Raw genomic sequence first — 27944 nt, 5'->3', positions numbered from 1 at the left:
TTCCAGTCCTGCAGAAGGTCTTGCTGTTGTGCCTTGGGAACTTTTCTTCTGACTCTCCTCTCTGCCTGGAATGTCCTCCCCGCCCCACCTGAGCCCCAAATCCACAGAATCCGTTTCCTCACCTGTTGGAAGCCAATGCTCAGAAGCTACTTTCTGAAATGAGGCACAGCCTGATCACCCCATCCAAACTGCTTCTCCCAGACACTCGGCCTTTGAGGAAGTAGAGAGACCTACTTCCTGGCACAAGAAGTCCTTCCTGGGGCCCAGTGGAGAGAGGAGCTCACTAAATTTATAGGGACTGCAAATGAAATGTGTGGAGAAGAATTTTGGGGGTTTGGTTTTTAGCCTCAGGATGGAAAGGCCTATACGAGCAATTAAAAGACAAAACAAAACCAGCAAGCAAACAAAATCCCTCTGGCATAATAGTGGCTATTGCAAATGCCATCTTTGATTTCTTAAGCCATCCCCAGAAAGAAGCCGTAGATTTAGTAGTTGCTCAACACTGTAGGGCTAAGTGGCTTCTATGTTTTAATTAACATCCCTTGAAGAACATTTGTAAATGAACCTGATCAAAGCCAAAGCCCAAGGAGAGCCGCTTTTATTTGGGGGGTGGGGGTACGGATAAAGAATAACCTTTGAGGATTATTTAGGATCACAAAGGGAGACTGTAAAAAAAAATTTTTTTTTTTCCTAGACACAGAAATGGGGCAGAAAGATTGGGTGTCTTCCTGAGCTGGCCTGCTTGGGTTAATCCCATTCTCTGATTCTGATTTTCTGGGGGTGCAGAGGGGAGTATGCCTTTGCTTGATTTGTTATTTACTGTGGATTAGGGGACTGTTAGATGTTAATGGACATGGATTGATAGATGTTAATGGACATGATTCTTGCCCAATAAGAACACATCTGGATTTTGCCCTATAGAGCTGTGAAATGAAGACTGACACCGCAACATGTGTAATGGGAAAACAAATGAAAGATTCTTGTGAGCACCACCAAGAAAATGCATCTCCTGTCCTTGGCACCCAGGCCATCCTTACTTTGTTCTGGCATTTTCTGACCACTTATCACCTTCTAACATTCTTTATAGTAATGTTTATTATGTTCACTGGTTATTGTTTCTTCTGCTAAAATAGAAGCTCCACGAGGGCAGAGCTTTTTGTCCGTTTTGTGCCCTGTTGCCTCAACACTGTGCCAGGCGGGTAGATGCTCCATAAATACTTGTGGAATGAACATACCCCTTAACTTAGACCAGTGACTTCCAAATAGTTGGAACTTGCCCCACAGTAAGAAAGTTGACAAAGTCACACCTGAAACGAAAGTTGCATGAAGCGGGGCTTGCCTGTCCTTACTCACGCAACACACTCTGATAATTTCTGGTTAGTTCTAGTCTACTTGGATTTTCAAAATTGCTGTGGCTGCTCATAACTTGATATCGTGCCTGGAATCCGCCATGAGAAACTGTGACGTAAGGCCGTGTAGAAACTGCTACCACATAAGGCAAATGGGAGAGAGAGAGGAAAAGGGTGCGCAGTTACTTTCTACTACCAGCTACTCCATAAAATATATATATATATATATATGTTAGAGAGGGAGGGAGAAAGGGAGAGAGAGAATCTTAAGCCGGCTCCACGTCCAGCGCAGTGCCTGACGTGGGGCTCAACCTCACAACCCTGAGATCATGACCTGAGCCGAAATCAAGCATCCGTCGCTTAACCGGCTGAACCCCCCGGGCGCCCCTCCATAAAACATATTTTAGATTTTCATAATCTTACCCTGTCTGACAATGCAGAAACCCTCACATGCTTACAAATCACTTTTCTTTAGGTGGAAAGTGTTCTCTACTGCAAGGGGAATTGAGTTATTTCAAAAGCAAACAGCCGGGAATGAGCCTGTGAACTGATAAATGATGTTAAAGTCTCAGAGAGAGTCAGTAGTTGGCATCTGCTGTTGATAATCCCAAGCAGGAGAATTAGGTGAGGAGACAGAGGTAAAACATTCAGAAAAGTGAAGCTGACTCTTATGAGAAAAATACTTTTCTCAGTTTTGTTGAAATCGGAGAGCAGCTGGTTCATGAGGGTATTATAGAATTACGTTGGTGATTTTAGTAATAGATGTTTGCTGAAAAGATTCCAGCTGGTGGATGAACCACAGGATGCTTTTGCTGACCATGTACTAAACATCCCTTATCTGAATTCTTTATCTTCTCGTCTCTTTCTCATCTAGCCTGATGTCTCCTTACTTGTTCCTTCACCATTCTCCTTTTGTTGCTGTTAGAAAAACAGAGATATAAAATCCAGGGATTGGAACTCCTCTGTGCCTCTAAGAACATGGTGATAAATGGACTAGGTGGATTCTGGTCACAAGCCGGATATTTTGTTAACAACCTAGCATCAGTGACTTGGAAGGATTTTTATAGCTGCATGATTTAGTATTAAATAGAATGAATTAATTGATGTTGATTAGTTTTGTACAGATAAATGAGGCAAGAAACTTAATCTCTGATTTATTGATGTATTTACTCCAACTGAGTTATGATTTTTTTTTACTTCATTTGAAGGAAGTTTATGCTTAAAAACAAATGAATAAGGCCTTTTATTTAACCTACTTTGGAAAAATCCAGACAAAATGATTATACAAAACTCCAGAATCACACCATGATTTTAAAAAAAGTACCTTGGCCTTGCCTAGGTCTTGCTTAGCTGTAAAAGCATACCTTTACCTCAGTGAGGTCTTATAGAATCTCAAATTTGGCTATATGTGTATTTAGGAATTCTATATTGGCAAATGACCAACCCCAACTATAACTAGGTTAAGGAAGAAAAGGAGACTTTCTTCAGAGGACACTGGGATACTTCACAGAATTGGAGAACAGCTCCAGACACTTTAGGGATTGGACTTGCAGGTAATTATTACCATTGGCGGAGGGGGGGGGGGGACAATCTCTCTCCCCCTCTCTCTCTCTCTTTCATGCTCACATGCTTGGGTCTGCTTGGCTTCTTTACATCACACCACAGAGGGTGTCTTCCCATGCCAGCAAGTCCAGATTTACTGCAAAGGCAGGAGAGACCCTTGCATCTACTACAGCAGAAAAATCTCAGGGAGGATCTCTCACTGGTCTGCCTTGGGTCATTCAACTCAAAGTGGAAAATGACTCCTGTCTTATGTCTATTTATTCTACATATGCACATATGAGTCCATAAATTAGGTAATACTGCACATGCATTATCTTTAGCTCACTATAATTTATTAAAATGATTGATGATCCTTTGTAGCTAACAAACAATTTGTTCCATTTAATCCCTTAGTCCTGGACTATTTCAACTGATCCTTATTGTTGTCCCTTTAGATTGTTTCACCTAATCCAAGAACTATGTCTGACACATAGTAGCTACTCAATAATTATTTGACTAAAAGAATAAATAAATAATCTCACATTGTGAGGTGTTCAGGTTATTTCGATTCAACTCCTGTTGATGAAGAGTACATGGTCTTGGTGAAGAGCCACTAATTTATGAAGAACTATGAAGAAGCATGGTATCTACTCCAACTATATGTGTTCAGGGTGTGGTGGGAAAGGAATGTCTAAATGCATCCAGGAAGCCAAACAAGTCTTCACAGAGGAGATGAGAATGGAGATGAATTTGGACAGAGTGGACATTTATAGTGAATAACTGGGGAAAATAGCACCAAGAGTAAGCAGGTTAATTATGGACTCTTCTCAGAAGAAACAAATCTAAAACAGAAGGCAGGGAAGGCTCTAGATAATAAAAGAAAAGTAGAATGTCATTTCAGGATTGGTGGGTTGTCATCCAAGGTACAGCCCTGTGTGAGGGGTATCAAGAAATTAACTTGTCTGTGGTAAAGGAGCTGGGTTGGGAAGTGATGAGATATGAAATGCATATGGGTATGAAACTGTACCTGATCTTCCTCTTAACTTGTGAGAGGCTGTAAGGCTTGGTGCTCAAAGTGGAAATTCTACATATTTAATTTGCTGAGAAGTCCAGAGTGAAGGCACACAAGGTCAGCTGCTGCCTGTTTCCATACATCTGTCTGACTGGGGGTCAGCAAAGGTGGATGTGAGGCCTCAGGCATAGGTTGGGGCCCGGATGACTGAGGCAGGTCCTGGCAACGTTTGGGAAACTGCACACAGAGACTATTGGTTACAGTATTTTTGTGCATAAAATTATAGATGACTATGTTTTGGAAATTATTTTTGTGCTCTTTGAGATGGTTATTTTGTGAAGGCTGCTTGAAATTCTATCTGAAGGAACTGCAGTTTATAATCCACAGAGCTGTGCTGATAGAAATAACAGGGTTTGGTCTCCAAACAGGAACATTGGCATACTTGGGTAACAGCAAAGTATGGCAGTGACTTTGAAGAGAGTCCTTGGACATGTAATCATGATTTAAAATTTGTTTAGTCCTTTGACCTTCTTAAAAGAATGTACCTTTAATTTAGAACTAGACAACACCTCGAGGTCTCTTCTTGGGTAGGGAGTAGCCACAAACTAGCTGTTTGAAATATTTTTTGCTTATGGGCTGCATTTCAATTCTTTAACCATTGGTCTCAGTCAATTTAATTAAGATTATTTATAGGATTAAATTAATCCTTTAAGAATTATTCCATTTCATCTTTTTAAAAAAATCTAAGGAATGATAGCCAAAAGTGACCCTTTCAGTGTTACCTCTGAAATGTATTTGAATGATTGTTAATACCATCCATCCTTGTCTTCTCCAACTTTTGACTCATCCACCCAGCCACAACCAGGCATCCTCACTGAGTGATCAGAACCATGACCCAAACAGAACTTGATCACTTTCTTTCCGCAAGCCCTTGCTTGTTGCTTTCTCTGTTGTCCTTGATTCTTTCCCTGCCATGCAAGTCATGTATAATTCATCACCAAGTTCAATGATAGCCTAAATCTGGCCACTTCTCATTATCTCCTTTGATCCAAACCAGTCTTTTGCCTGCATCAAGGCAATAGCTACCTAAAACAGAAGGCAGAGAAGGCTTTAGATAATAAAGGAAAAGTAGAATGTCATTTCAGGATTGATGGGTTTCCTTGCCACTATCTTGCCCTCCTGGAGATGGTTTGCCACATAGCAGCCAGTGATCTTTTAAAAATCATAAATTACATTACTACCACACTTGAAGAATAAACTTACCCGGCCAGTCACAATTATAAGTGCTTTTCATATACTGACTTATTTCATCCCCGTAAGAATAGGAACATAAGGTGCTATTCTTGTCCTTATTTTACAGATGAGGCAACAGAGGCACAGAGAGTTAGATGGTGTGTCCAAGGTCACACAGCTGATAAAGGCACAGAATTAGAACAGTCTGACTTAGCCCACGTTCTTAACTATCTGGTGAATTTCACCTTATTTAGAACAGAATCCAAACTCCTTATTTGGCCCTACAAGGCTGGGCCAGCCTGACGCAGTTCCAGCTCCCTGAGAAGCAGACCTTGGGGGAAGAAGTACTTGAAGCAGTGAGGGCATGAGAGCAGAACTAGGGAAGGGGTAAAGGCAAGCGGTGTTGCCATTTCAGCTTGACCCCCTGCGGGATCTCTGGACTGTAAGCTGCCTTCAGTGGGACTTTTGAACTCCCACACCTGTCAGTCATTGGCAAGGGCCCCTCTTGGTTTGGAGGTGGGAGAGGGGGCTAAATACCTGTGTCTGATCTTCTTTTTAGGAGGTGTCCCCTTTACTTTCTATATGGCTTTCCTCCAACCTGCCACCTTCTCGCCAGACCCACAGATTTTTCTTTACACTTGCCCAATCCTCTACCCAGAATGCTTTTTCTCTCCAGGTCTTATTTAGCATTCTTCATTTATGCTGTTATTGATAGATCTCTCCTCAAACATCCCTGCTCAAAGAAGCGTTTTGTATTGTACCCCTCCATTCTGATCCCTGCCACCTCCTAGTCTCTTCCTCAGCTGTATTTCGAGGATCTCTCTTTCTCCCTAGAATGTAAGCTCCATGAGCTCAGAATCTTATTTTGAATCCTGTTGATTTCTAGAAACTTAGAAAGGTACCTAAGACAACATTTGTTGAATGAATAAATAAGTGAGTGAATAAATCAGTATTCATCTCTTTACTTAAAAGCTAAATAACTGCAAATTTTTATTTGAAGACTTAAACATTTTTTCTTATTTATTTATTTATGTAAGTAACCTCTATACCCAACGTGGTGCTCAAACTCACAACCCCAGGATCAAGAGTCACATGATCTTCTGACTGAGCCAGCCAGGCACCTTTTTTTGTTAACTTGTGATGAGCAGATTTTAACTTTGATGAAGTCCAGTTTATCAGTTTTTTCTTTTATGATTAGTGCTTTCTATGTTCTAAGATCAAGAGGCTTTGTTTTGTTCTATGTTTCATAGTTTTAGCTTTCACATTTGGATCTATGATCTGTCTCAAATGAATTTTTATGCAAGGTGTAAGATTGAGTTCATTGTTTTTTCATATATTTTTCCAATTCTTGCAAGAGAATTTGTTTTTTTAAATTTTACTTTATTATGTTAATCACCATACATTACATCATTAGTTTTTGTTGTAGTGTTCCATGATTCATTGTTTACATATAGCACCCATCACCAGGCTAACCCCTCCCCTCTAGAACCCTCAGTTTATTTCTCAGAGTCCATAGTTTCTCATGGTTCGTCTCCCCCTCTGATTCCCCCCCCTTCATTTTTCCCTTCCTACTATCTTCTTTTTTTTTTAACATATAATGTATTATTTGTTTCAGATAACAGTGATTCAACAGTCTTGCACAATTCACAGCGCTCACCATAGCACATACCCTCCCCAATGTCTATCACCCAGCCACCCCATCCCTCCCACCCCCCACCACTCCAGCAACCCTCAGTTTGTTTCCTGAGATTAAGAATTCTTCATATCAGTGAGATCATATGATACATGTCTTTCTCTGATTGACTTATTTCGCTTAGCATAATACCCTCTAGTTCCATCCAGTCGTCACAAATGACAAGATTTCGTGTTTTTTGATGGCTGCATAATATTCCACACACACACACACACACACACACACAACACACACACACACACACACACACACACACACATATATATATATATATCACATCATCTTTATCCATTCTTCTGTCGATGGACATCTTGGGTCTTTCCACAGTTTGGCTATTCTGGACATTGCTGCTATAAACATCGAGGTGCACGTACCCCTTCGGATCCCTACATTTGTATCTTTGGGGTAAATACCCAGTAGTGCAATTGCTGGGTGGTAGGGTAGCTCTATTTTCAACTTTTTGAGGAACCTCCATACTGTTTTCCAGAGTGGCTGCACCAGCTTGCATTCCCGCCAACAGTGTAGGAGGGTTCCCCTTTCTCTGCATCCTCGCCAACACCTGTCATTTCCTGACTTGTTAATTTTAGCCATTGTGACTGGTGTGAGGTGGTATCTCATTGAGGTTTTGATTTGGATTTCCCTGATGCCGAGCGATGTTGAGCACTTTTTCATGTGTCTGTGGCCATTTGGATGTCTTCTTTGGAAAAATGTTCATGTCTGCAAGAGAGTTTGTTGAAAAGGTTTTCCTTTGCCCTATAAGTGCATTGATGCGTTTGTTAGAAATCAGTTCGCATTAGGTTAATTTTTGAATTCTCTGTTCTTCTTTGATCTATTTGTCTGTTCTTATGCCAGTACCACACCATATTGAATATTATAGCTTTAGAGTAAGTCTTGGAATCCAGTCATGTGAGTGCTTCTGTTTTGTTCTTCCTTTAGCAATTTATTTGAACTTATCTATGTCCTTTGAATAATCATATACATTTTAGAAACAACTCATCAATGTCTACAAAAAATGTGTTGGGGATTTTGTATGGGATTGTGTGGAATTTAGAGATCAATTTGGGGAGGATGGATAACTTCCATGTTGACTCTTCCAATCCGTAAACATGGTATCTCTCCAATCCAACCTTGTCCCAGAGTCTTAGCTTAAACAGTAAGGAAATCATACAACGAAAGGCAGAACTAAAAATTTAAAAAGCGGTATCTTTCTCCTTTTTCTATTTCTTCTTGAGCCACTTTTGGTAATTTGTGTATTTCTAGGAATTTGTTCATTTCATCTAGGTTATCTTATTTGTTGGCATACAATTGCTTAGTCCCTTATAATCCTTTTATTATGGAAGTAGATATACAGAAAAGATCAGTAGTAATGTCCCCACTTTTGTTTCTGATTTTAGGAATTTAAGTCTTCTCTCTGTTTTTCATAGTTTAGATAATTTGTCAGATAATTGTCTGGATACTTTATCTTGTTTATATACACTCTAATCTTTATTATTTCCTTTATTCTGCCAACTGTAGTTTTAGTTTGCTCTTCTTTTTCTGTTTCATTAAGGTGGAAGGTTAAGTTCTTGATTTGAGGTCTTTCTTTTTTAATGTGGTCGCTTACAAGTATAAAACTTCTTCTGAGCACTGCTTTTGCTGCATCCCATGAGTCTTGGCATGTTGTGGTTTGATTTTTATTCATCTCCAAATATTTTCTAATATTCCTTGTGATTTCTTCTTTGACCCATTGATTTCTAAGAATGTGTTCTTAAATTTCCACATATTTGTGAATGCTATTGATTTCTCATTTCACTTCCCAGTGGTCAGAGAAGATACTTTGTATGATCTCAGTCTTTTAAAATTTATTAAGAATTGTTTTGGGTCCTCACATATGGTCAGTTCTGGGGAATGTTTCATGGGCACTTGAGAAAATTGTGTATCTGTTCTTGTTGGACAGGCTGTTCTAGATGTCTGTTAGCTCTGAGTGATTTATAGTAATGTCCAAGGCCTCTGTTTTCTTGTTGATCTGTTGTCTAGGTTTTCTTTTTTTTCTTCTTTTTTTTTTTAAGATTTTATTTATTTATTTGATAGAGAGCACAAGCAGGGGGAGTGGCAGGCAGAGGGAGAGGGAGAAGCAGACTCCTTGCTGCTCAGAGATCCCTATGTGGGACTCGATCCCAGGGCCCTGGGATCATAACCTATGTTGAAGGCAGACACTTAACCGACTGAGCCACCCAGGTGCCTGCTGTCTAGATTTTCTGTCCATTATTGAAAGTGGAGTATTAAAGTCTGCAATAATTATTATCAAGTTATGTATTTCTCCCCTCAATTCTATCGATTTTTGCTTCATTAATTTTGTTCTCTTTTTGGTGTGCATGTGTTTATAATTGTTATATATTCTTGATGGATTGACCTTCTTATCCATAAGTAATGTTCCTTTTGTCCCTTGCAACAATTTTTTACTTAAAACTATATTTTGTCTTATATTAGTATTGCCACCCCATCTCTCTTTTGGTGCATTTAAAAAATATTGTGCTTGATCTCCAGTTATTTCAAGGATTTTTGCATAGATATTCCAGGGAACATAGATTTTTCAGAACGTAGATTTCAAAATCAACACTGAGGTTGGGAAGGAAGTGGAGAAGATATCACACACCAGTGTCTTTTTTTTTTTTTTAAGATTTTATTTATTTATTCATGAGAGATAGAGAAAGAGAGAGGCAGAGGCAGAGGGAGAAGCAGGCTCCCCGCAGAGCAGGGAGCCCGACGCGGGGCTCCATCCCAGGACCCTGGGATCATGACCTGAGCTGAAGGCAGACGCTTAACCGACTGAGCCACCCAGGCGTCCCACACACCAGTGTCTTATGCCTCAAACTGGATCATTAGTGCATTTTGAGAAAATGCAGTATTATTCTCAGAGGCCTACTATGCCAAATTCCTTCTAATTTATTTTCTTAATGGTGTGTGCCTGAAAGCTCTCTGTCTTTCAAGGTCTCAGAAATGAAATGCAAGCAGGGTATCTTATGAGAGAGTTTTCTCACTCTGAATCAGAAAAATGTTTGCTTCTGTCCCAAACTCTTTGATCTGGTTCTTACTGCCAGCCTTCATTCCTCCATATCTGTTCATTATACTTACTCTGCCCCAGACATTTTGCTAGAATATGAGAAGAGAGAGATGAAGGATCCACTCAAAGTCTTGGAAACCCCTATAATCTAGACACTTACATGAATGCAACACAATATGGTGAAGGTTTTTGATCGAGGCCAGCCATGGAGACACATGGAATGGACTCTTAGGGGCAGAGAGATGGAAGATGTCAGGCAAGACTTCCCGGAGGGGTGATGTCTGAGCTGGGTTTTGAAGTGGGGTGAGCTGGAGGGACCAGGGACTGGAAAACTTGGGAGAGCTGCCCCTTCGAAGGCATGAAAGCTTAGGGGACTTCAGACTTTCGCAGAGGGTTCAGTGTATCTGGGACTTAGGAGCTGAGGCAGAGACCATAGGGCACAACAGAGAACAATTAGGCAGGGGTTATTTAGATCACGGCTTTCAAATAACCATCATGGACAGTTCAGCAGGGCCAGCCATTTGGCTCCTATGAGCTATTTTCCTTTCTTAAATGTTAAGTTTTTTTTCTTACCTCTAAAGCAATACATGCATATGGTAGAAAATGAAAAAATATAGATAAACAAGTTGAAGAGAATTATACCACCTGCAACCCTGCTACAAAACCTTTTTTTAACAACTTATAAATCATTCCAGGTTTTTATGTACATGTTTTTCTGTAATAAAAAATATTGTTAAACTCTCCTTACTGCTTTGTAATCTGTTCTGTTCAGTTAGTATTTTAGAAACAGTTTTGCCATGTTAATGGACGTTCTTCTGTATTATTTATAATGTCAGAATAGTAGTATATCTTTAGTCATACCATAATGTGTTAAAACATGCATATATGGGTGTGAATATATTTGAATATTGAACATTTCAATTGTTTTCAATATTTCGCTCTTAGAAATAGTGTGTAGGTGAACATTCTTATGCATAACCTTAATTACTTCCCTGAGTCCTTGTCAATAGCTTTATTAAATCTCAATCTTGAAATGACAAACTCGTAAGACGAACATACATGGAATAATTAGAAAGCAATGCAAAAACAAACATAACCATGTCCCTCTTAATCATCCTTAGCTGTTGCCACACCTAAGGTGGTGACCTTCCTACACCTTGCCTTATAGTAGTCGATCACTCAAATCTACCATGTGAACATGGAATGAAGGTGAATGAGGCAGGCTTCAGTTCAGTTCGACAGACACTGGGGCCTCCATGGGCCAGGGAGGGGATGAGGGAGCACCCAGGCAGGTTTGTCTGGGCAGGAAGGCGTCATCACCTGCAAGAGAGGTATGCCTAAGACTCGGAGGGTGCCGGGAGAAGGACGTGCAGCCCAGTGTGGCAGATTGGGTGGGGGTGGGGGACTTTCTGGAGAAGATGCCATGCCTGGGATGACCACCATGTTGGGCTGCTGTGGAGAGCAGTCAAAGAGCAGATCAAGTAGGGGTTTTGGGGTTGGGTGAGTGGTTAATACAAGAGATATCCAAGACGCTTTCTATATTAGTTTGCATTCTCCAGAGAAAGAGTTCACCCGTCCTTCCCTTTTCTCTTCAGCCCCTCAAGGCATTGGATGATGCCAACCCACACTGGTGAGGCTGATCTTTACTCAGCCTACCAATTCAAATGCTAATCTCTTCCAGAAGTACCCTCATAGACACACCCGGAAATAATGTTGTTACGGTTTGTTAAATTAACATTTGTTAAGCGGAGTACAGTGCTGGATGGTGAGCCTCAGTGCCACAACTGACCAACTGACCACAAGAGAACTTGAAATAGGGAAGTCTGTGACTCCCAGGTCCTAGAGGAAGTACACGGCCTTAAGGGGCCACTTGGGGAGATCAAGGCAGAGCACAGACAAAGAGAGAGGCAGGGCCTAAATACAGGCCTTTATTCAGGTTCCTGGGCTAGGGCCAGGCTGGTCATTTCAAGCCAAAAAAACGGATCTTGGTAAGCCCCGGTGGGGTGGGGGGTAGTCTATCTAAAGGGCCCATAAGGCATCCAGGTGCTGGAAGGGAGGGGAGCCTGTTGATCACAAGGGCAGATCTGGAGGTCATGTCAGGAACTTAAATTTGCTTGTGACCCTGAAGGCTGCTGACTGGGGCATACCCTTGCTAGAGAGGCTGGTGTCAGCTGCAGGTCCCTGAAGGCCACTTGGCCAAACAAAATGGATGCTGAGGCAGCAATACCGTGGTGCAGCTTAGCTAGACCCTTGATAAATGTTTTACCAGCTATCGGTGGGGGTGGGGTGGGGAGGGGGGCAGTTAGTCCAGGCAAGTGGACACATAAAATTAATCATCAACTTCCCAATGCTGCAAATTTATACTTCTCTAAAATAATCAGCTACTCACTAGACATTTTTCCTTGCCTCCTATCCTTTCATCCTCATCGTGTCCCTGCAGAACACCTTCTATTCTTATTTGTACAGAATAAGGATGGTATTGGTAATGGATGGTAGTGGATGGGGGAGTTGGGATCCAAACCTAAGTCTCTTCTAATCCAAACGCCAGGTGGTATCACTACATCACTTGGCTGTTCTTCAGCTGAATTCCTTAGCTGGTGGTATTCTATACTTCACGGGTTATGCTTTCTTTTTTAGGCCTGCTCATCCTTCAGGTAGAGAAGGAATAAGCATTCATGGAGACCTTACCATATGCAAACTCTGTGTTAGGTGTTCTATGTAATCTCTTTAATCCTCATAACATCCCTGTGAGAGACACAAGGAAGTTAGTCTCACCTGCCCAGTTTAGGTAATGTGGTTAAAGGCACACAAAAAAAGTAATGGAGCAGGAATTTTATCTGACTTTAAAGACCATGTGTATACTACCGTGTGGCCCGGGGCATTCATTGCCTCACCAAACCTCCTCTGCACTGTGTCAAAGAATCCAAGGTTAGAGAAATGGCCCATTAGCTTAGGCCTTTCTGTTTTATGACTCCTCCTTCAGCTACCTGCCAAACTGACCCAGATTAGGAAGTTCTGGGGTTGTTTTTTCTTTTGCCTGGCCCCTTACACTGTCCATCACAGCATTTGTTCTATAGAAGTGTGTCTGTTAGATTTAGGACATGAGTGTCTGTGGGCCTTAATTGGGCCAAGTTAGGAAAGTGCCTTGGTCTGCCTGACAGTGGGGAAGGGAGAGGTGAGGGGGTAGAGGTGAGGAAGATAAAGGTGGGAGATGTCACGAAGCCAGCAGCCCAGCATGACTGAGCCCCAGTTTCTTGAACCATGTGGGCAAATGCCACTATTCTTCTGCTTCCCTTTTTATTCTCCATTTCCTTTTTAGCATATGGGTAGCTGCTTCAGGTCATGAAAAAATATATTCAGTGGAGTGAAACAGTAGATATTTACCAAGAAACTAAAAATGAAAGTTAGACATAAACTGTTTTATTCCATTGAACTATTTGGCTGAACTCATAAGAACAGTGATGAGATCATTCTTGGACACCTGCACCAAAATGAACCACAAGAAGAATATTTAGGAAAGATGAAGAGGATATTTGGCATACTGAGTGAACGAGCTTCTTCAGGCCCAGGGAGTGGGATGAAATTGGCAGGATCATTTTGGAGAACATGAGTCAAACAGAGAATTGGAATAGGGTTTTTCAGGGAAGATATATTAAGGGAGTAAAAGGCTGATAAACAGCACTTACATTTGTAGAAAAATAAGGGGAGTAAATCAAGGAATTCAAAAGTGAAGGGAAACTTAATTCAAGTAAGGGAGGAAAAATCCTGTAAACCTCACTAGTCTTTGTAAGTAAAAGGAAAACAAGTGAAAGTAAGCTATCAGAAGTCAGTAAGATTTTATGGGAGTATGAAGTTAATCTTAAGGAAGCAAAACCCATTTCATTGCTGTAGGAAACTCCCAGCTGAGCACTGACTAACAATGGACATCTGATCTCCTTGAAGCTGTATTTGGGTGACTCTTGCTCTTGGCTTGTACCTTGCACCCTGGGTCTTGTGGGAAACCAGCACTGTCCCAGAGTTCCAGAGGGTGGGCCAAGGTTAGATATTGGAGTTGGTCCTTAATTTATTGTGCTGATTCTTCTTAGGGAAGAATAAAGATTGTGGGAACATGTGTTAGAATTTTAACTGTGAGGCACGAACACAAAATATTAAATTGACTCCAACAACTTGAGTCAACTCGAAAACTCCCAGTCTCTTAGGATAAAAAATATATATATAATCCTATTTAGAAATTCCTGGTGTGATCATAATGCAGGACTGGTTCTTCTCATGAAGCCTATTAATGAAAAATTACATAATCCAAAGTCAATTAAGTAGTAAGATATTATAAGAAATTCTTATTTCATTAACTTTTCAAAGTACGAATAATCACTTTGCATTCAAGACAAAAAATTCACATTTTCCACTGGCTACTGAAAAACAATGGAAACAATTCCAGTCATGGTAGCAGCTCTCTGTGGGCTGACCCACCTCTGAAAATAATTTATTGTTTCCAGGTGACTTTTACATTGTGGGGTTATTCATTAGGTTAGGCTTGATGAGAAACAGATACCAATAGAGTTGGGGATTCAAAAATGTGTTTCTTCTCACAATCAGAGATAAATTCACCATGGCTTTTCTCTTTATAGGCTCATGCCAAAATCTGGCATCTCTACAATACTTCTTTCCGTCCAACTCAGGGAGGCCAGGTATCCATTGCCCTAAGCTCCCACTGGATCAATCCTCGAAGAATGACCGACCACAGCATCAAAGAATGTCAAAAATCTCTTGACTTTGTACTAGGCTGGTTTGCCAAACCCATATTCATTGATGGTGACTATCCTGAGAGCATGAAGAATAATCTTTCATCTCTTCTGCCTGATTTTACTGAATCTGAGAAAAAGTTCATCAAGGGGACAGCTGACTTTTTTGCTCTTTCTTTTGGACCAACCTTGAGTTTTCAACTATTAGACCCTCACATGAAGTTCCGCCAATTGGAATCTCCCAGCCTGAGGCAACTCCTTTCTTGGATTGACCTTGAATATAACCACCCTCAAATATTTATTGTGGAAAATGGCTGGTTTGTCTCAGGGACCACCAAGAGAGATGATGCCAAATATATGTATTACCTCAAAAAATTCATAATGGAGACCTTAAAAGGTAGGATTGGGGATAAAATTCTAATTTCCTGCCAAAATCCACAGGAAAAACAATCTTTCAGATGATCTGTAATAAACTATGTGAATTTATAGTTTTTATCGTAATGCAGAAAATCATTTTGGCAATAGCAGGAATGCATTATGTAACACCTTTCTCATTGGTTCTTGAGGAACTTAAATTCATTTTTAAAACTCGTTTTGTGGGGCGCCTGGGTGGCTCAGTCGTTAAGTGTCTGCCTTCGGCTCAGGTCATGATCTCAGGGTCCTGGGATCGAGCCCCGCATCAGGCTCCCTGCTCAGCGGGAAGCCTGCTTCTCCCTCTCCCACTCCCCCTGCTTGTGTTCCCTCTCTCACTGTCTCTCTGTCAAATAAATAAATAAAATCCCTCAGAGTTACTACTCTAGATTTTTAGATTATATTAAGGATTAAGCAAATCCCAGTATATCTAGATCTCTGTACATGTTCTTGGGTTCTTATTATTTGCACTGAATAAAACAATTTTTAAAGAAAAAAGAATACCAACACTTTCTGAAGAAAATATTGTGTAGCTCATGCTTTTAAAGATTTTAATCCGTTTATTGCCACAGCCACAATGCTAGGATAGACAACGGAAGAAGACATCTTCTCAGGCCCAATGACCACCTACTGGAAATAAAAATAGTCCAAGTAAAAACATATTGGAGATCATCCTATTTGTGAAGACATTTATTTCTAGAATTATCCTGGTGTGATAGCCTTTTATTAGTAAGAAAGGTCATTGGTTTACCAAACAATGTGCATTATTCGTAACTTACTTCCATAAGTAGTAAGCCCCTCAAATGTTCTTGAGTCACGAGGCCAGTGCCCAGCTAAGGGTCTGTTGTGTTGTTCTTGTCCTTTCTTCTCTTTGCAGCCATCAGGATGGATGGGGTGGATGTCATCGGGTACACGGCATGGTCCCTTATGGATGGCTTCGAGTGGCACAGAGGCTACAGCATCAGACGTGGACTCTTCTATGTCGACTTTCTAAGCCAGGAGAAGAAACTGTTGCCAAAATCTTCAGCCTTGTTCTACCAAAAGCTGATAGAGAAAAATGGCTTCCCTCCTTTACCTGAAAATCAACCCCTAGAAGGGACATTTCCCTGTGACTTTGCTTGGGGAATTGTTGACAACTACATTCAAGTAAGTCAGCTGACAAAACCAATCAGCAGTGTCACCAAGCCCTATCACTAGTAAGTAGTGCTTCCTTATTAGGTTGTCATGGCACATTGTCCATTCTTCAGGCCAAACGTGGTTCCTGAATGAGCACGTTAAGGGCACAGTTTGGAACATGGCTCCCTTCTCTCCAAAAATCTTCCTAACTTCATCCTACACTTTAAATCAGCCCCAAAGGAGGAACAAATTAAAAATATATGAATATTTAAGATCTGAAAAGATAGTAAAAAGATAAAATACTCCCTTTTAATATAGTGGTTTTCAATGCTTTTTAAAGCAGTTGGGTTCTTCCATAAATAAGAAGTAACAGAGAACTGCAAATTTTCTGAGATCTCAGTGGAGCTGCTGAGCCTGAGGCAGGAACATCAGGCAGAGCCCTCCCGAGCATAGCTGCACCCTGTTGCAGAAGTACCTTGGCAATGAAAACCCTTGCTCCAATGATTCACAGCTCAAAATTTCATTTCTAGAACTAGTCATTGAAATGGTAAGGAAGTTCTTCAAAATGGTCAACCAATATTTATTGAACACTTACTATTTAGGTAAACCTCAATATTATTTTTAACTTCCCAATCTTAAGGGAATTTGTTTTCTAGAGTTTGACGGAATATTTTAGTAGGCACTTATTTGGATGCTTAGCGTACAAAGCCCTAGGTTAATCGCCGGGTATGCTTGGTTGAGGGGAGTGCACACTGAGATGAGTAAGGTTGACCCCCACTTTGAAAGAAGTCTGTTGAGAGAAAATGCGGGATACACACATCATATAATGGAGAGCACAGGGTAGGGTGCTAAGTGAGCAGGGTGGTGGTAGGGTGCTGCTGAGCATTGTGAAAATAGAGATCAAGACAGAGACAAATGTTGGTATTCATAGACAAGCAATGGCATTGAGCATGCTGGGTGCTTCTAGCCAATTCACTGGTTCAGTAGTAAGGAAAAATAACTTTCCCTCTACCCTTCTGAGCTGAGATCCCCTATAAATAAAGACAGATTAACAACAGAAAAACAAATAGCAGTTTATTAACATGTGTAGCTTACATATACATGGGAGATACTCAGAGAAAAATGAGTAACTCCTTGAGGTGACTTAGAATTCAGGCTTAAATACATACCATCTTAATAGAAAAAGCCAGAAGCGGGGGTGGGATATAGGTTTCTTAGAAAAGAATAAATAATTTTTCGGAAAGATGAATGGGGCCTTAGAGGAGTAGATGGGAACCACAATAGTTTGTGACAAAGTCTGTCTGGGTGTTGTGGTGACCTCTGGTCTCCTCTTCTGTGACAAGACTCCATCTTTCCTGGGGAATGAAACCCCCCCAGGAGGGGACTGATGACAACTGAGTTCCTTTTGGAGGATCTGTCTTTAGGCAGGTAAGGGGAGTTCAGAGAAAGCCTTTCCCTGCATTTGCTATTTTTTGAGTGCCTGCAGGTCAAAGTAATCAGTTTTATACCAGCAGAGCATACTTTGGGGTGGCAGGCCCTGAACTCCCACAGTCACGTTTTGGGGTGGCATATTCTGTTACCCTTCTGTTCAAAAGAAATTTAGAAGAATGCTTGGATCTGAGGAAAGTTCTTTTAGTTGAAATGGGTTGCTGTTTTCTTGTAAGTATCAAATGGAAATACTTTATTTATAAGGAAATAAATCAACAACTATCCTTAATACGTTTTCTGCTGGGTTATATTATTCTTAGGTCTTTCGCAGATCTCAGTTGGGTTAAAGGGCAGTCTCAGACTTAAATCCCTTCTTACATTTAAAAGGCGACTTCAGGACACCGTTAGCAAAGATGTCTGAGCACAGGAGGAAGATGTCTAGCTCTGCCCTGTTGGGCTTGGGGTTTTCCTCCCTCCTCCTCTCTCTTCTCCCTCAGCCTCTGTTCCCAGAATCTCCCTTCTCTAATTTCTCTCCTGCAAGTGGGATTCACAGTGGGGTTCAAATAGGGTGCTGGTGAGGGGGAAAGGGACCAAGGGAGGGAGATGGGCTCCCCATCCCTCCTTCCTCCCCTGCTGGGGGCGAGTTGGTCCCTGGTCTTTGTTCTCTCTCCTGACCTTCTGCCGGGTGCCACTCCCAGCCGGGCTCTGTGCCCCTTGTCCCTGAGGACTCATGCTCTGCCCTGATGTCTCACAGCAGCCCGAGCCTGGGGGGCAGGTAAATTCCCAGTTCAGTTTTATGTGAAGAGAAGTTTCTGCGAGCATTTCTGTGTAGACAGTGTGAACCCGGGGAGTTGTGGGACATGTGGGGAGCCCCTTCACTCCTGCTGTGGTCCCCATCCCTGGACTGTGTTTGCCTTGAGAACTGGTAAGTAGAGAGAAAGTTTTAAGAGTGCAACCTATTTCCGAGAGAGAGAGAGAGAGAAAGAGAGAGAGAGAGAGAAGAGAAACTCTGGTCAGACGTAACAAGTCTGGCAGTGGCGAGGAAGGGAGACAGGGAGAGGATTGCTTTTTCTACTCCTTAGGGGCAGTTGTGTTAGAATTTGATCTGATCCCAGCCATGCATCAGCTCTGGATCCTTCCTCTGAGGTTGCACTGCCCTATTACCTCATCAGTTGGTGGGGGGGAGTCCCTACTCCTTCATCCAGCGGAGCGCCCCCGCCCCCCAGGCTCCCCTACACACAACCAGCCACACACAAACTAATTCCCTCTCAAACCCATGGTGGGTGAACTTCTCCAGAAGCTCTCTAGTGGGAAAAGTTTGCAACTGCTGTTTTGTTCTTTCTGCTTTTCCCCTTGAGCCTTGCATTATTTTGGCAGCGTCCTTCCTAAGCTAACTTCCTCCCTGGCAAAGTAAAAACAAGTTTGTTGTAGGGTGGTTCTGAGGAGGGTGTGCGTATGTTTTAATTTATAAGCTGTTCTCTATACTTTTAATACATTATGTTAAAGCCCTGAAAAGTAATTTTTTTTTTTAAGATTTTATTTATTTATTTGAGAAAGAGAATGAGAGAGAGAGAGAGAGCACATGAGAGGCGGGAGGGTCAGAGGGAGAAGCAGACTCCCCGCCGAGCAGGGAGCCCGATGCGGGACTCGATCCCGGGACTCCAGGATCATGACCTGAGCCGAAGGCAGTCACTCAACCAACTGAGCCACCCAGGCGCCCCCTGAAAAGTAATTTTTAAACCATTGAAATTCATTTCTTTCCTCCTGGCTAGCATTTCAAACTCTTAATACAAGTAAATTTCTAATATTAATCCTAAAAAAACTTTAAAAAGAATATCCCAGTAAGGACATCCCCTGTTTGAAGTCTGACCTCTGGCTTGTTCACATGGACTGTCACTGTCACATTTCCCAGACGACAGGTTTGTTTTCCCATAACCACTAATACTCATAGTAAACATAGGTCAGAACCTTCTACAGGCTGGGGACATAGAGCTTCTTTAACCTTGGCCACTATCAGGAGAAGGTTTCTTCCATAATATACTAAATACATACTTTATACCCATTGCTTCTGAAAGGCTCCACTTGATTTTTCATTTTTTTTTATTAAGAAAAGTCAACCAATTAATGGAGGTTAGATAGAATTAAGCCCAAGTACTCATTTCTATGTGTCCTGTATTTTCAAGAAATAGATATTCCCCCCAGAAATTGTACCTTAGTCTCTCATATTTGTTTGCAGACGGACTGAATAAAAGCTGCTGTTTTGGAAAAAATTGTGGTAGAAAAGTTACAAATTCAGTCAACTCCAGAGCTCTGTGAAAATAATCCAAAGAATTCCTTCAAGCTATGAACACTTTCACTTCAAAAGAGCATGCAAATATTTTCTCTTGCAAAGCTGAGGAAACAAGATTTGTGGGTGCATCATGGTGGAAAAATACTTCTCACAGCATTCCCACAGTACTAGGGGAAATGCATGTGTGGGTGATTTCAAGGGACAAGTCTCCAGAGAAAGCAATTTCCCTCTGACATGCTGGTTTTTTATTACTTTCCTCTATAAACACAGCACTGACCCCTCCAGAGGAGCAGTCCCTCAGGCTGGCAAAGTGCAAAGAAACCTCCGCTAGAGACTCCAAACCAGAGTTTGACCCCTGCTTGTATTCCGAGGGTCAAACCCGGGGACCTGTTCTAAAAAGATTGTTTCTGAGGAGAAAACTGGTTTACTCAGTGGGTCCTTAGGATGAACTTTCAGTGTGCCTTTTCCTCCATGGTTAACACGTGGAGGGAGCATTTTGTGGTTTCAATTTTACTGCTTTTCCTAAATACTCATTTTCATATTGGAGGCTAATACATCAGATGATTAAAAACCACTGGTGTCGTGCTCATCACAGAAAAATAACTCAGGAACGTTTTACAACTAGGTTCAAATAGCCCAGTAAGTGTAAATGACAATATTCTTCCTCATTTCCATATTCTCTAACACTTTTACCGTCAGATTGAATTTAAGTTCTGTCTTTGACATTAACGCCAATAAAAGGCAACAGTTACACGCATCTAGCATGTTCTCTACTCACAGCAAACTTCAATTCACAATGTGATTTTTAAGAAGCATGATTTAATTTTAAGTATCATTGCATTTTCTGACTCTCACTCAGGTTTTATGCTTTATCTTTTTGTCTATGTTTTTTTTAAATTTGGGAGTCTCATATTATTAGTGATTTCTTTTTTTTTATTATGTTATGTTAGTCCCCACACAGTACATCATTAGTTTTTGATGTAGTGTTCCATGATTCCTTGTTTGCCTATAACACCCAGTGCTCCATGCAGTATGTGCCCTCCTTATTAGTGATTTCTTGTATTAAAATACAAACGTTCAAAAGTACTTTGCTTGCTTAACACAGACCAGAGGTGTGTGAGAATCATTAATGTTTGTCATCTGAAATGTTAAAAAAATCAGATTTTTGTTTTTTTCTTTTCTTTTTTTATTATTATTATGTTCAATTAGCCCAGCATATAGTACATCATTAGTTTTTGATGTAGTTAGTGTTCAAGGATTTATTAGTTGCATATAACACCCAGTGCTCAACACCACACGTGCGTGCCCTCCTTACCCATCACCCAGCAGATTTTTTTTTTTAATCATTAAAGCAACAGTTCGAGAGTTAGGACTATGGGTAAGGCAAATATGCATTAAAAAGCGAAATGTTTTTTTCTTCATGAGCTTAACGATTGACGACAAATTGTTTAAATTTCCTGCTAGAAAGGCTCTCTTCTTGCTCCTCTTGCTTGCTAGTTTCGCGGAAGGGACTGCACGGAATTCCTTTTCCAGGGCGGTCAGGTGAGACTAACGCCTCCTCCTCTCCTGGCAGGTGGACACCACCCTGTCTCAGTTCACCGACCCGAACGTTTACCTGTGGGATGTCCACCACAGTAAGAGGCTGATTAAGGTGGACGGGGTGGTGACCAAGAAGAGGAAGTCCTATTGCGTGGACTTTGCCGCCATCCGGCCCCAGATAGCCTTACTCCAGGAGATGCACGTTTCGCATTTTCACTTCTCGCTGGACTGGGCCCTGATCCTGCCGCTGGGCAACCAGTCCCAGGTGAACCACACGGTCCTGCACTACTACCGCTGCGTGGTCAGCGAGCTGGTGCGCGCCAACATCACGCCGGTGGTGGCGCTCTGGCGCCCCGCCGCCCCGCACCACGGCCTGCCGCCGCCCCTGGCCAAGCACGGCGCCTGGGAGAACCCCCGCACCGCCCTGGCTTTCGCCGAGTACGCCCGGCTCTGCTTTCAGGATCTCGGCCGCCACGTCAAGTTCTGGATCACGATGGGCGAGCCGTACACGCGGAACATGACCTACAGCGCCGGGCACAATCTGCTGAAGGCCCACGCGTTGGCTTGGCGCGTGTACGATGAGAAGTTCAGGCGCTCTCAGAAAGGCAAAATATCCATAGCCCTGCAGGCCGATTGGATAGAACCCGCCTGCCCTTTCTCCCCAAAGGACAAAGAAGTGGCCGAGAGAGTTTTGGAATTTGACATTGGCTGGCTGGCTGAGCCCATTTTCGGCTCTGGGGATTATCCACGTGTGATGAGGGACTGGCTCAACCAAAGAAATAATTTCCTTCTACCGTATTTCACGGAGGAAGAAAAAAAGCTAATCCGGGGCTCCTTTGACTTTCTGGCTTTAAGCCATTACACCACCATCCTTGTCGACTGGGAAAAAGAAGATCCAGTGAAATACAATGATTACCTGGAAGTGCAGGAAATGACCGACATCACCTGGCTCAACTCTCCGGGGCAGGTGGCCGTGGTGCCCTGGGGCTTGCGCAAAGTTCTTAACTGGCTGAAGTTGAAGTATGGAGACCTGCCCATGTATATAATATCCAACGGCATAGACGATGATCCGCTCGCAGCCCAAGACAGGTTGAGGGTGTATTACATGCAGAATTATGTCAATGAAGCTCTGAAAGGTAAGGAGCCCTGGAAACAGCAGTCCCTTGAAGCCTCTGGCCCCCTAGGGCATGATATGTGATAGGCACTCAAACATGTACATCCACTGTCGCTCTCGGAGGAAAGTGCTATCCGTTCCTTGCCACGCTGAACAAGTCCAAGAGAGACCTAGTATTTTCCCCCAGGGATAATGGAGTTTAGCTAAAAGCGGGAGACTCTAGCAAAAGAGTGGAAAATTCCCTAGCACCTGCTCAGGGTCTATAAAAGCATGGACTCTCTTGTCCCCCATCTCAGATGGGTTCACAGCACTCTTGCCTCCTTCATGTGCGTAAAGATTTAACCCAAGTACATCATAAGAGGTTTAATTATGTAAAACCTACTAAGTTAAATGTAGCTCAATATTTGTCCTCTCATGAAAGAAGCCGTTTATGGTTAAACCTAATTTAGTTTTACTAAATGGTATTGAAATTTTCCCTGATGCACTCCCTAATGATGTGTAAAAGGGAAGTGTTGTGTACAAAAAATTTTAATAGCCATTCTGTCCTTTTGTTTTTCTAGCTTACATACTGGATGGTATCAATCTTTGCGGATACTTTGCTTATTCATTTAATGATCGCACAGCTCCGAAGTTTGGCCTCTATCATTATGCTGCAAATCAGTTTGAGCCCAAACCGTCCATGAAACATTACAGGAAAATTATTGAAAACAATGGCTTCCCGAGTCCTGAGACTCTGGGAAGATTTTGTCCAGAGGAATTCACCCTGTGTACCGAATGCAGCTTTTTTCATACCCGAAAGTCTTTACTGGCTTTCATCGCTTTCCTACTTTTTGCTTTTATTATTTCTCTTTCTCTGATTTTCTACTACTCTAAGAAAGGTAGAAGAAGTTATAAATAGTCCTGAACATTTCCCTATTCATTTATTTTGAAATAATTATGTGCACACATCAGCTGTTAACCATTTGCACTTCTCAGTGTTGTAAAACTATAGATTTCATTTATCCGACTTTTAGGAAAATTTTTTGTGGCATATGACAGACATTTGGAAATGAGCGTAGGTGATATTGAATAATGTGAATAGTGCCTGGATTTGTTCTTTTTTTGGAGGGTGATCAGAGACTGTCAGGGGCCATCATTTCTGCAACACACTCTGTAACAAATGTATGGGAAGTGGGAACCATTCCATAATTTTTTTTACAGAAATTGAATGGCCTTATCAGTGCCCATTCCTAAGTGTAGTGTTTATCTTGAAGTAATAATTGCAAATGTTGGAATAAAAAGTTAAATTATAAATTAAATTATAAATTAAATTAAGTTAAAAAGTTAAATCCCAAGTAACCTTACCCAACATAGCCAACTGCCATGATGTGCTTAATGGTCTCTGTTGAATCAAGTTTCCCTTGAAAAAGAAATGGCAGAATATAGGAGAGATGACAAAGAGCTCTGGGCTGCCACGTTCCTTTTAAAAGCAGTGTTTCTAGCAAATGCTGGTAATATTAACTTACATATCTGGTTAATGCTATATTTGGCAGAGCAAATGATAGAACTTTATTTTATGTGACTTTCAGGGCGCTGTCCAGGCCCTGAGGTCCTTGAGGGCTTTGCGTTACTGGGGCCTTGTCAAGCGCCTGCACATAGGACTTTGAACGTTTGCAGAAAAATAAACATGAATCATGAGATGTTGGGCTCTTCAGGAAGCATAAACCGATCATGAAATGCATTATACTGTGCGGCTCTAGGAGGAGGAAAGGAGAAAAAAGTACTTATTATGAGCAACATCATGATTAATTGGATTATAAACCCTTTGATTTTAGAGCGCTCTTTGCAATGAATGATGTGACCTTTCCTGAGCGAAAAAGAATGAAATAATAATTCATCCTGTGAAGAGTGACTTCACTTGCTGTTCTTTAGAATGTGCCATGATTTCTTTGAATTGAATTTTTTTTTTTAATTCTTAATAGGCACCAAAGCATTTGGTCTGATAACACTGGAAGATTTGTTTCTGTGATTGCTGAGGTTTATTTTATATTTTTGCTGCAGCTTCTGTGGAACTAGCTTTGAGCTAGTTTTGCTTTGAACTTTCACACTGAAACATGCTACTGATTTCTAGAAAGGGCTAATGAGGTCTTATCCTTTAATGCCCCTCAAACAAGTTTTGCTGATTTTCAGACAAGGGTCTTTCTGTTGCACTGGCATTGTGGATGATCCTAATGTTTGTTTTATAGATAAGCCAATATCATATCAGGCAAGGTAAACCACTATCATATCAAGCATAACTGATCTTGCTGGCACAGGGTTATAGTATATAATAAAATGCTGTACTGTATTATATATCATCTTCAGGGGTGGTATGATTTTTTTCCATGAAAGATAAGCTTTTGTGGGTATTCTTTTAAAAATTGGACTTATTTTTAAAAATAGAAACTAGAGAATAATAGTTCTTCTATGTATATATATTTTTTCTGATTCTAAGAGTAATATATGTTCGCTGTAAAAAATTTAAAAGCATAGAAACTATACGTAAAGAGAAAAAATGACCTGTAATCTCACCACCAAAGTGGCCACTGTTAACATAGCCTATGTATTTTATTTTACATGGAGTCAGATCATATTGTAAATAATTATGTGTCTTTATTAATTATTTATTGTGTGTGTTTCTTTTGTCATTAGTCTTCAAAAGCACGATTTCCAATAGTTGTAGAGTGATTCCACTATATGAGTTTATCACAACTTATTTAACCATTCCTATTGGTGGGACTAGTTTCCTATTGTTGATTACTGTTAAGTAATGTTTAAAAACTTTCTTGCTACAATATTAATTTTCATTTCCTTGATGTAGACAGAAGTAATTCTGTCCCTTGATGAAGTATGGTAATAAATCTGCCTGCAACTTTGCTTTTTTCATAATCATATAACTGGCTGCTAGATACATTTCTTTAAAAAAATTTTTTTGAGTTGACTCAGCTACATAGAATACGAGTGGTGAAGAAATGGGTCTGACAGCGAGGCTGGAAGACGGGAGGGTATGGAGGGTGCCCCAGGCTCATCCCTGTGGTTGAGCTGAGACCTTTAGACATTGAGAAAACAAAACAGGAAGAGTTGAAAGAGACAATACAGACGCCAAAGCCTCTAAGAGAAATGACATCTCAAAACCATCCAACTCAGTTATAGTGAGAGCAGCATGCTAATGTTGAGACCCCCTCGACCTTAGGAGGAGGTAGGTGGCTCCCGCCCGCAAAGGAGGGAGGCCATCCCTTGGGTCCGAACAGACGTTAGGAGGGAGGAGGGACCCGGTGGAAGAGGGAGGCGGGGCCAGGAGGTGGGACTTCCTGTCAGAGCACCGCCCTCCCACGTCAGTCCTTAGAATATTTCACTCACGAATCCTGGGTATTTCACCACTTTACTTTTTTTTTTTTTTTTTTAAATATAGAGACTGTTCCCCTGGAACTCTACAGGGCATTAGGTGGTAAACTGATTAATTTGATTATAAACCCTTTGAGTGTCCTGTGGTGTCCTGAGTCCTCTTGGCTAATTTCTGCCACACTTGTATTTTCCCTGCTTTCACAGACCCTGCCTTGGACCCAGGTGTATCCCTTGCGCTTATGCCTCGTTCTTTTTGCCTCGGTTTGCAAGGATGGTTTTTCAGATTCATTAAGGACATTTTTCATTTTATTTTTGGTCTTCCACAGACAGTAATTAGAATCTATTAATGCCTTGGAAGCTTTTCCTTTATACTATTTATAACAATGCTGTCCAACAGAAAGAGTGCAAGCTGTATATTTTAAATTTTTTTGTAGTCTCATTAAAAAAATTAAAAGTGCAGAAGAAATAAAGCTTAATGCTATATATTATTTTCCCAACATAAGCAAAATATCATAACTTCAATGTGTAATCAATATAAAAATGATTGAGATTTTTACATACTTTTTTTTAAATACTAAGTCTTAGAAGTCTGGTGTGTGTTTTACGTGTATGGCACATCTTGTGCTCAATTTGGATTAGCCAGACTGTAAGTGCTCAATAGCCACATGTGGCTTAATGGCTGCTCCATTGGACAGCGCAGGTCTATAAAGAAAGCCTAGCTCTGTTAAGTCAATTAATAGCATAGTAAGATACCCAAAATATTTCATAAGTTAGAAGAATAAACTTTTTTTTATAACAATCTTCCAAGCTCTATAGTCCATGGAAATAATTGACAAGTACATTTACAATTAAGCTAAACTATTGATTAAAATAAATATTTAAAACATCTATGTAGGAAAGCAAAAATAAATTCAAAATGGGTGAAAATCCTAGAGAAGAACACAGGCAGCAACCTCTCGGACGTCGGCTGTAGCAACTTCTTGCTAGACACGTCTCCAGAGGCAAGGGAAACAAAAGCAAAAATGAACTATTGGGACTTCATCAGGATAAAAAGCTTTTTTTCTCTCATATTGCCTTTTTCTGAATGAATGGAGCAGTTATATTGTCCTATAGCATCTCCATTTAATATTTAATATTGAACAATGCTGCTCAAAATTTCTATCTGGGAAGGAGAATGTTAGATGACATGGACCAACCTTGACAGAGAGCCTTGGTTCTAGAAGGAAAGCAGAGGCCATGTCTTTGTGTTTTGTTTTGATTTTCAGTATTTAGTCCCATGTCTTATACAAAATATTCTTCAATAAATGTTGATTAGTTGAATAAATTATGGACGAAAGATGGAATACATGAGTTAACAGAATCAGCTCCCTGACATCACTTTTGTCCAGAGATTCATTTAATAAAGACCAACTGTCAAGAATCAGAAACTGCTGTGGGTTAGATGCTACAATGGCTCGATTCTGTGTATTCAGAGGAAAGAATGAGAGCTTCCATGTGATCACCTTTGATAACCTGTCTTTCTGGGTAGCAAGGCAATAACACTGCTGTCCTAAATCATCACCCCTAGACCAATCACACAGTGAGAGGACTATAACTTTTTTCTTCCTTATTCACACTGTCCCTCAACCAGTCAGTATTACTATTTGCAAGACTTGTTATATATTGGGTTAAGTTCTTTATCTGCAAATAAAAACCAGGGAACTCATCTTCTAGAAAGAATTCCCTTATGTCATCTTGAAATGCTTACAGTTTCCAAGAAGATGTAGCTTTTTTCTCAGATCCATTATGCTTTTCCATTTTTTAACCATTAAATATTATTAGAGCTTTGTTTGTTCCAGTACATTTCCTGGGACATCTTTGTTTCATACCTTTGTGGTAAATACCCATTGTTTGATACCAAGGAGAAAGAGGTCAAGAAAAACCACAAGGAACCTTGAGTAAAGGGTGGAAATACCATAATGTCTGTGATAGGACACCTACAATAAGGTGAAATCTGTTTTGCAACATAATTGTTACACACAAGAAAAGGTTTAGTGACTGATAGTCAAGCCTTTGTTGTAACACCATAG

The 27944-nt window shown here is 40.9% G+C and overlaps 1 protein-coding gene across 1 annotated transcript in view; it reads left to right on the top strand.

Annotated features, from left to right (window-relative positions):
• Positions 1 to 23446, top strand: part of KL (klotho) — a 42223-nt gene extending 18777 nt beyond the window's left edge. Inside the window, exons 2-5 of the mRNA XM_021678282.1 lie at positions 14501 to 15011; positions 15903 to 16171; positions 21433 to 22534; positions 23073 to 23446. Of these exons, the coding sequence (XP_021533957.1) occupies positions 14501 to 15011; positions 15903 to 16171; positions 21433 to 22534; positions 23073 to 23410 (2220 nt within the window). The 3' untranslated portion in view covers positions 23411 to 23446. The remainder of the gene's footprint in view (positions 1 to 14500; positions 15012 to 15902; positions 16172 to 21432; positions 22535 to 23072) is intronic.
• Positions 23447 to 27944: the final 4498 nt, after the last annotated feature.

Source organism: Neomonachus schauinslandi, chromosome 3, assembly GCF_002201575.2.
Source record: "Neomonachus schauinslandi chromosome 3, ASM220157v2, whole genome shotgun sequence".
NCBI lineage: Eukaryota > Metazoa > Chordata > Mammalia > Carnivora > Phocidae > Neomonachus > Neomonachus schauinslandi.
This window is presented reverse-complemented; position numbering and strand designations above follow the sequence as displayed.